The following is a 9,952-nucleotide window of genomic DNA, read 5'->3' as shown; positions in this document are numbered from 1 at the left end:
CCCCAATGTGATCTCTTCTCTTTCAGAAAGCCGGTTAGCAGCCAGTGAGAGCGATCGAGCTCTAATTCGGAGCTGTGCCATCTACAGTATTTCTGAGAAATCTCTCCGTTCAATTCATAAAATCCACCATCACGACAACAACAGGAAGAGAACAGGGGACAAGTCACAGGACAACTTATAGCCTTGTACAGGAGTATCGGGCTTGATTTCTTCTCCCTGCCATCATGGATGGTGATTTTCCTGTTTGGCCATCAGATCCCCTCCCTGCCATGTGCTAGGGTGGGAGGTGTGTACAGGAGGGTGATGATTTGGAGACTGGAGTCCATGGAACCGGTAGCACTTCCTTGTTACAGGCCTGCGTGACAGACCCACAGCTGGGTGACACCTACAATAACTACTGCACTTCTCTGGGACAAACAGGGCACTAGCTTAGTACCATGAAGAGACATTTCCCACTTCTTCAAATCACATAGGAACTTGGGGAAACTACTGCCATTATTCTTGTAGTTATTTTTTTTTAGGATTATATATATTTTTGTTATTTCATCTCATTTCACTTCCTTGTGTTTTTTTTTTTTTTTTTTTTTTTGTTTGCCATGGGCTGACTTTTGGATATATAGGGACTACGACTTAAAACTCTTTAAAAAGTAATTAATATATATGTACATAATTTTAGATTCAAATTTATGAAGAAGAAAAAAAGTGGATTACATGACATCCTGATTCTAAACTAAAATGTCTAGCCATAGTCATGATAGTTTGTGTATGTAGATTATATTGTGTTTATTGATGTTTTGACAGATTTGGCAGGTAGGGATTCTTTTTGTTGCCTTTTTTGTTTTTTTTTTAAATCGGTGTGTTTATTTCCTTTCTAATACAAATCTATTTATGTCTAGTGTTGTGTTTGCTTTTTTTTTTTTTTTTTTTTTTTCCGAGAAGTTTACTTTTAAGAGACGAGAGTAGTGGATAGACAGAAGTAACTAGTAAAGGATACATTTTTCAATATATTCATCGTAGAATCTTGGCAACATTTTTTTTTCTCTTTATTGCACAGCAAGAGGCTTAGGCTATACAGGTGTACCTTAATATCAGTATAAATCGAAGTAAAATCATAAATATATATTTAAAAAAAAATAAAAAAATATTTCGCTTTTAATTTTGAAATGGACAAGCCCTGTATTGGCCAAGGAAGGAAGTGACTGAAAATAGATTTAAATTGTAATATCTAAGCAGAAGGAGGACAAGGCAGTAGAAGAGAGGACTACAGGGGGTAGCCCAGGGACAGAGAAATCCCTTTAAATAAAGGGTTCAGATTGTGGGCTGTAAGGAGGCTGGGGAGGGGGAGATCTTTCAGTGCTCCGTCAGACTTGCCCCTGATGCCAGGCAGCTCAGATCTTGCCCCTGCCCTGTCCAGCTGTTCCTCCGGGGCCTCCTCGGTGTCAGGGCAGCGCAGGCCTCCGGGCTCAGCAAGGAGAAAGCGAGACCGCCGCCAGAGGAGGAAGCGGAGGGTGCGGGAGCAGGGCCCCTATGTGTCCGCCCCAGGAGTGCTAGGCCTCGGTGCAGCGGCCGTGGAGGGAGCGCAGAGTGCAGCCCGGGGGATGAAGCGATACCGGGAGCGGCGCGACAGGAAAAAGCGGCGCAGGGACCGCGGCAAGAGGCAGCTGCTGAGCCGAGATGGGGCCCTGGCCGCCGCGGTGGAGTATGACGACGTTAGCTCCCTGTCCGAGGGGGCTCTCTCCGCCAGCGAGCCGGGCCGCGCCGCCAACCCGCCCGCTCTGGGACTAGGCCTCGGAGCATCCCCGGCCTCTGATCGGTGCCCCTCCCCGGCCATGTTCCCTCCTCAGCCGCTGGCCCTGCTACGCCAGCCCGGGGATCCGGAGCGCAGCGCCAGGAGAAAGCGCGGCTCCCGCAGGCCGGAGTCCAGGCACCGCAGGAGGGAGGAGGGCCGAGGCGGAAACAACCGGACGGAGGAGCGGCGGAGACCCCTGGCTATAAATGAACTGGTTATCCCCCCGCAGCCGCTGCTGCTGGCAACGCCCTGGAGGCCTCCGGCAGACGTGGGGAAGAGAGCGGAACTCCGGCCCGCGGCCTCCCATAGGCCCAAGCGGGAGGAGGCCGCGGCCTACAGCAAACAGGCGCCCAAAGCCTACCGAGAGGACAAGGCCTACCGGGCCTCCATCCCGGGCAACCACCGCAAGAAATCCGCCAGCCCGGCCCGCTCCCCCAGCCCCGGATACAGCGGCCACCGCCAGGCACGCCGCTCACCCAGCTTCGGCTCCTACGAGAGGACGGAGACCGCCTCCCCCCCGAGCCGCCGGAGATCCCGGAGCCCATACAGTCCTGCTGGCAGGTGAGACCTAGCATGGCTGCTGTCATTCTCTGTATTAATGTCACTTAATGTCATTTTATTCCACAGAGCACGTCCTGTGACAGTGTGTAATAGCAACATTACTGCAATAATCACAACTACACTCTAATTATTATAATAATAATGGTAATCATGGCTCTTCACCCCAGGGTCATTGGGGTCTCATGTCATGTGTCTGCAGCTCTCTATTAGTAGGAACAGGTATTATTATTATTATTATTATTATTGCTATTACCATTTATATAGCGCCAACAGATTCCATAGCGCTTTACAATATAATGAGGGGGGATTTAACTATAAATAGGACAACTCCAAAAAACTTACAGGAACGATAGGTTGGAGTGGACCAGCCTGCTCAAACGAGCTTACAGTCTATAGGATGTCTTATTGTTATTGATATTTATATAGCGGCAACCTATTTTACAGTGCTTTACAATATTTTGAAAGGGGGAATTTAACAATAAATGAGACCATTACAAATTGTTACAGGAACAATAAGTTGATCAGGACCCTGCTTGAAAGAGCTTCTGATCTATAGGCGGTAGGGTATTAAAACCATAATATTCACCTGACCCCTGTCAACTTATCATAACAAGTGATTTACTGTAGGACCGCTGCTTTCCTCAGTACATTGGAAACCCCTTAAGGACCAAGACTTCTTCTTTGAGATACGACAAAATTCACACTTTTGCCGTGCATTTGTTTTGCCCCAATTTCCCAATTTCATGCGTATGATTTATATACCACTTTTTTTTCCATTTTTTCTTATTCTTTATTTTTGATGTGCAGTTTCACAAGTATAAATGGCAGTACACATGCAGAAATAATACCAGAGATGCGTAAACAACAACACGATTCGCCTGATATTGTAAATGAAATAAGAAAATGGTGAGTTCTCACATTAGTAAGAGATACAGCAGGAGTAGTAGGTTCAAGCGCACTGCACATTGTTAGTAAGTACAGTTATAAGCAGAAAAACTTCAATTTTAGATTTTTACAACTTGCTTTTAAAGAGAAATAGGGCTTTCTTTAGATAACCTACATGTATACGTAACACCTCCTATGCCTCACCCTTCTGTCAGTCCCTATATTGGCTTCCTATAAAATATAGAGCTCAATTTAAAATTCTGGTTCTTGCTTTCAAATCTCTACATAATGTTGCTCCCACCTATCTATCCTCCCTTATACACAAGTATGTCCCGTCTAGGCCCTTACGATCTGCTAAAGACTTACGTCTATCTTCTGTCCGTACTCCCACCTCTGATGCTCGACTTCAAGATTTCTCGAGGGCTGCACCGTTCCTGTGGAACTCGCTTCCCTCCTCCGTTAGATGCTCACTCAGTCTCCACTCCTTCAAAAAATCGTTAAAAACCCACTTCTTCATAAAAGCGTATCAATTAAACTGTTAATGGCTCCCGGGAAACCAAGGGGCTGGCTGCACTCACCTAAACATGCTTAAACATGGCTGCACTCACCTAAACATGTGGTGCTGCTGGGGGCCAATAAGTACAGTAAAAATAGAAATCCAGCGCACTCACTTATCAACTAAACAGCTACTTTGATGCTGACAGATTTGACTAGTTTTATTAAAAACACCCAATCTAGGCAAAAAATAATAATGGGGGTTTAGTTACACTATATGATCATACATTGCATAAGCCTGCCACAAACGTCAATGTACCCCATCTTTGGCAGGTCCTACTCTCACTGCCAACTGTCTACTAAATGAGCTTCTCATCTCAGGACCCTATTTAAGCCTTGTACTGCAGAGAACTTGAGATGGAAGGATTTCCCCAAGTGAGTAGCTCATTTAGTAGACAGTTGGCAGTGAGAGTAGGACCTGCCAAAGATGGGGTACATTGACGTTTGTGGCAGGCTTATGCAATGTATGATCGTATAGTGTAACTAAACCCCCATTATTTTTTGCCTAGATTAGGTGTTTTTAATAAAACTAGTCAAATCTGTCAGCATCAAAGTAGCTGTTTAGTTGATAAGTGAGTGCGCTGGATTTCTATTTTTACTGTTAATAGCTCCCAACTGATTCCTCTTCTGCAACTGTCACTAGTCTAATACTATCCTTACCTTTTGTGTCATTTTACATCACTCCCTCTAGCACGTAAGCTCATTGAGCAGGGCCCTCAACCCCTCTGTTCCTGTGTGTCCAACTTGTCTGGTTACAACTACATGTCTGTTCGTCCACCCATTGTAAAGCGCTGCGGAATTTGACAGCGCTCTGTAAATATCATCATAATAATAATAATAATACTACTAAATAGAATAAAATATTAAAAAAATGGGGATGCAGAAAACAAATTTCTTTCAGTTTTACATTTAATAGTTTTTACACACTAAGCGCAACTAAAGAAAGCTAACTTTTAATTAATAGATTAGTCTTGATTGTTAAAATGGCCAAATATGACTAGAATAAAAAAAATTACCACCAGGAGTGAATTGCAGTTTTAAAGCTAAAACTGTTGAGATTACAACTTTTATAGTGGTCACAGAATCCACAACCGCTACACAAAAGTGTGTGTGTGTGTGTGTGTATATATTATATATACACATACACACACATAAAAAAAAAAAAATATATATATATACACACACACACACACACACACAAAGTGTAAATATTGGCTAGCACTCACGGACTTGAATTAAAATGGTACTTTATTGAAAAATCTTAAAATCAACGTTTCAGTCCACGACCGGGGCTTTCCTCGGGATCAACAAACAACAACTGTTTGTTGATCCTGAGGAAAGCCCGGATCGTGGGCTGAAATGTCGATTTTAAGATTTTTCAATAAAGTACCATTTTACTTCAAGACAGTGAGTGCTAGCCAATATTTAAACTCTGTATATTTTTTTGGTTGTGGCTATTTATTGCACCCGGCAATTACATCTGCAGAATACTTCTGTATATATCGAAGTGCAAGGACTGGACAATTTTATGTGTGTGTGTGTGTGTGTGTGTGTGTGTGTATATATATATATATATATATATATATATATATACACACACACAAAAACTTCTCCCAAGCTATGTAACAAAGTGCATTATGACTCAATTTAACAATTTGTTACACGTTTTATTTTGTGGAAATTCATGGAATACACATGTTCTACTACTGCAAACCCTCCATATTTGTATTCTGCTACTTGGCTTAAGTGCAATAATACCCATATATATACCTTCCCCTATTCTCATACTCTATTCCCACCTCTGAGTGATTCCCTCTGCTGATGTCCATACTGACAGCAGAGGGATTTTCTAGCCCACACAGTACAAAGGGCTCTATGAGATTGCAGCATGAGAGGAAGAGCTCCCTATTATGCTGTTCCAGCCACTGAGAATGGTGCTGGGCAGCTGGCAAAGGCTGCGCCAGGCTGGGGGGGACCCTAAATGTATTTGGCCACATTTAAAATTACTGCAACTGAGTGCAATCGTACTCTGTCACGGTATTTAAATCCATTCTAAGAGATATGTGCCGCTCTCACTTTGAGCTGCACATTGCTCTTCTGTCAGTCTGGCGCCAATAATTTTGTCCCCAAGTGACTGTGTACAGTACTCGCTGTGCGTGCTGCACACAGCTAATTTGTCAGTCTGGTGATTTAAACCCTGCTGGTACTTTTAATGCATGACCGTCTGTGGCGTCCCTAGGCGTTTATGCCGTGCAGTGCAGGGCTTCCACAGTTAAAGGGTTAATGTTATTCTATTACAATTGAACAATAGATTATTGAGCTAATTTTCCAGTGGAAAAATAGGTTGCCAAGCAAATGCTATGCCCATTATCTGTATTCCTAGAAAAAAAAAATGTTAAAGGGATACTATTATCACCAAAATTACTTTTAACTTAATGAAGCAGTTTTTGTGTATAGATCACGCCTCTGATGTTTCACTGCTAAATTCACTGCCATTAAATGACCACTATAGGTACCACGACCACTTCAACTCAATGAAGTGGTCTGGGTGCCAGGTCCATCTTTCAGTGAAACTGCTATGTTTACAAATGGGTTAATCCAGCCTCTCATTGACACACTCAGTCTCATTGAAAGCTGCTAGAGGTGCTTCCGCGCTTCTCACTGTGATTTTCACAGTGAGAAGACGCCAGTGTCCATAGGAAAGCATTGAGAATGCTTTCCTATGGACTGGCTGAATGCGCGCGCGGCTCTTGCCACGCATGCGCATTCAGCCGATGACATCAGAAGAAGGAGGAGAGTCCCCGGTGCTGGAGAAAGGTAAGTGATTAACACCCTTTTTCCCCCTTCAGCCCGGCGGGAGTGGGGGCACCCTCAGGGCACTATAGTGCCAGGAAAACGAGTTTGTTTTCCTGGCACTATAGTGGTCCTTTAAGTAGTTAATTATCAGATGAGCTTACTTTAAATGTTTTTATCTCCTGCTCTGTAAATTGAACGTTAGTTACATACAGGAGGCTCCTGCAGGGTCTAGCAAGTTATTATAGAGCAGGAGATAAGAAATTTAAAAATAATTTGAACTAAAGGAAGTGTAAACATTAACTTTTTTTTTATAATAAGTGCTTAGTCACATGCAGGGAGTGAGTTAACTCCTAAATAGCAGAGAATTGAGCAGTGACCCTGTGGGGAGGTGATCTATACAACAAAACTGATTGATTAAGTTGTTTAGTTGACTAAAGTGTCCTTTAACGACCACATGTGAAAAACAGGAGCCATTTTTCTTTGAAAGTCTTGGTGTGGCATTTGGCTGTTGACTGTCATTGATAACAGAAATGTTGACTGTTTTATCTGAAGTTTTTTTTTTTCCATGTTTATGATTACATACCTGCTAGACAGCATGAAAACATATTGAGACATTGCTGAATGAGCTGGTAACTGAAACTTTTGATTTTGGACTTGCATAAAAAAACAAAAAAGGAAGCACCTGTAAAAAGAACACACAAGTGCCCTGAGTTTAGTAGAACGTAATAATGGAAATGTTTTCTGACATACTGACAACTGTTGTGTGTGTTTTTTGGGGTTTTTTTTGTGTGTGTGTGTGTCTGTTTAGATACCTGCTTAGTGCTTACCAATATTTCCCACTCCTGTTATTAACAAGTGTCGCTTTTGCTTTTAGCACTGCCCTTGCTGTTAAAGGACCACTCTAGTGCCAGGAAAGCATACTCGTTTTCCGGGCACTAGAGTGCCCTGAGGGTGCCCCCACCCTCAGGGACCCCCTCCCGCCCGGCTCTGGAAAGGGGAAAGGGGTTAAATCTTACCTTTTTCCAGCGCTGGGCGGAGAGATCTCCTCCTCCGATCCTCCTCTTCTCCTCCCCGTCGGCTGAATGCGCACGCGCAGCAAGAGCTGCGCGCGCATTCAGCCGGTCACATAGGAAAGCATTCATAATGCTTTCCTATGGACGCTGGCGTGCTCTCACTGTGAAAATCACAGTGAGAAGCACGCAAGCGCCTCTAGCGGCTGTCAATGAGACAGCCACTAGAGGACATAGGGGGAAGGCTTAACCCATTCATAAACATAGCAGTTTCTCTGAAACTGCTATGTTTATGAAAAAATGGGCTAACCCTAGAAGGACCTGGCACCCAGACCACCTCATTAAGCTGAAGTGGTCTGGGTGCCTAGAGTGGTCCTTTAAAAGACTACTATAGTGCCAGAAAAACAAACAAGTTTTCCTGGCACTATAGTATTAATAGGTCCCTCCCATGGCCCCCCTCCTGCCTGGTTGAAGGGGGAGGAAGGGGGTAAATCACTTACCTTTCTACAGCGCTGGGGACTCTCCTCCTTCGGACGTCATCGGCATGCATTCCGTCAGTCCATAGGAAAGCATTCTCAATGCTTTCCTATTGACGCTGGCGTCTTCTCACTGTGAAAATCACAGCGCCTCTAGCGGCTGTCAATGAGACAGCCACTAGAGGCTGGATTAACCCATATGTAAACATGTTTACAGCAGGCAGGGTTAACCCTAGATGGACCTGGCACCGAGACCACTTCATTAAGCTGAAGTGTTCAGGGTGCCTATAGTGGTCCTTCTAAGGGTTATATGTAGTTACATTGATCTAGGTTGAAAAAGGACACAGCTTTAAAAAAATCAGGTTAACAGGACTGTTCTCTTTCACACTTTAAAAAATATGTTGATTTCTCTTGAAATTAGTGCTTTTAATTTGCCCTAGCACAAAGCGAAAAACCATGCATTTTGCATTTTCAACTCACTGTCTGAGAGCATCAGCTGATCACTCTCAGCCAATGAATTAAGCTTTGCACTGCTTGTCTTAGTCCACACTGAGAGATTCCAGCTCTTTGTCTGAAGTTGTGGTGTGTGTGGTTTTTTATTTTTATTTTTTTTTATAGACAAAATTTGGCAAAAATGACTACACGATCAAGCTATTAAAAATAAGATATTGCCTGGTAATATTTACAGCTGCTATCTACTATCCTTATAGTGCTTCCCTATTGGCTGAGATCACCAGTATTGATGGTCCTAGCCAGGGAGGCAGAGCACAGTTGACGAGGGCAAACCCTGGGGGTGCTGGATATCCAAATAGTTAGCAGAGCACTGTACATTAGGAATTGTAATTCTGATGTTATATGTCTCCTTTAAACTTAAAAGGTTACACCAATCACTTGTAACCAAAAAAAAAAAAATAGTGTGTGTGTGTGTGTGTATGTGTATATATATATATATATGTGTATGTATGTATGTGTGTTATTTTATTTATATATATATATATATATATATATATATATATACACACCGTATAGAAATAATAATGCCCCATTCATCAGGTGTCCTGATGAAAGTCCACAACGGTGGACTGAAACGTCGACATACAGACAAATTGGAATAAAAGGTTTTTACTTTTTATAAATTGCAAAGTCCTTGAGTGCTGTCTTTTTTCTATACGGTATACATTTGTGTAGCCTAGCACCGGGCAGACACGTGAGGATAGCTGGAGTGCAACTCCTATCAACTTTTGTGTGTGTATATATATATATATATATATCTCATTCACAGTGACCTATGGGGCATTATTTTTTTTATTTTTTTTTATTCTTTATTTTTTCAGTGCATTGAGATATAACAAGCTGGCATGCGGTACCCCAACGGCAGTCCTCATGCTGTTCAACAGATATAACATTAGGGTTTAGGTTAGTACTTGCACAATTTTTATAGTATAGGTTAATTCACTTAAGGAGCATTGCGTTTTTATATTCATACAATGGTAAACAAGCTAGGTATATATATCTAACTGCGAATCATTCTTCATGGCTAAGACTCTGCTAAATGTTATTTATATAGGAACATACAATGTTGTTCTATGCTTAGTATACGTTTTGAAGGTTAAGAATGAGCTGTTGCATGAAAACTAATAGCATTAGAACTGAGCTTGTAACATAAACAAGGTAGGTTAACTACCGTATGTAGCCGTGGTGCTATAAGGTAGGTAAAGTAACTGGGGTTAAGCCATAGCTTAGTAAAAACAGCAGTAGCTGGGTGAGTGCTAGGGGATATGTCGACAGGGTGACACATGGCTGTGCTATAGTGATAGTCAGGCCTATGGTAATATTACAAAGAGAAAAAATAAACATAAAAGATGAACCAAACGCTGTAA

At 42.5% G+C, this 9,952-nt stretch overlaps 1 protein-coding gene across 1 annotated transcript in view; it reads left to right on the top strand.

Annotated features, from left to right (window-relative positions):
- Positions 1–846: 846 nt before the first annotated feature.
- Positions 847–9,952, top strand: part of CDK13 (cyclin dependent kinase 13) — a 45,931-nt gene continuing 36,825 nt past the window's right edge. The window contains exon 1 of the mRNA XM_063452135.1: positions 847–2,350. Within this exon, the coding sequence (XP_063308205.1) occupies positions 1,377–2,350 (974 nt within the window). The 5' untranslated portion in view covers positions 847–1,376. The remainder of the gene's footprint in view (positions 2,351–9,952) is intronic.

This window comes from Pelobates fuscus, chromosome 4 (assembly GCF_036172605.1).
Source record: "Pelobates fuscus isolate aPelFus1 chromosome 4, aPelFus1.pri, whole genome shotgun sequence".
In the NCBI taxonomy this organism is placed as follows: Eukaryota; Metazoa; Chordata; class Amphibia; order Anura; family Pelobatidae; genus Pelobates; species Pelobates fuscus.
This window is presented reverse-complemented; position numbering and strand designations above follow the sequence as displayed.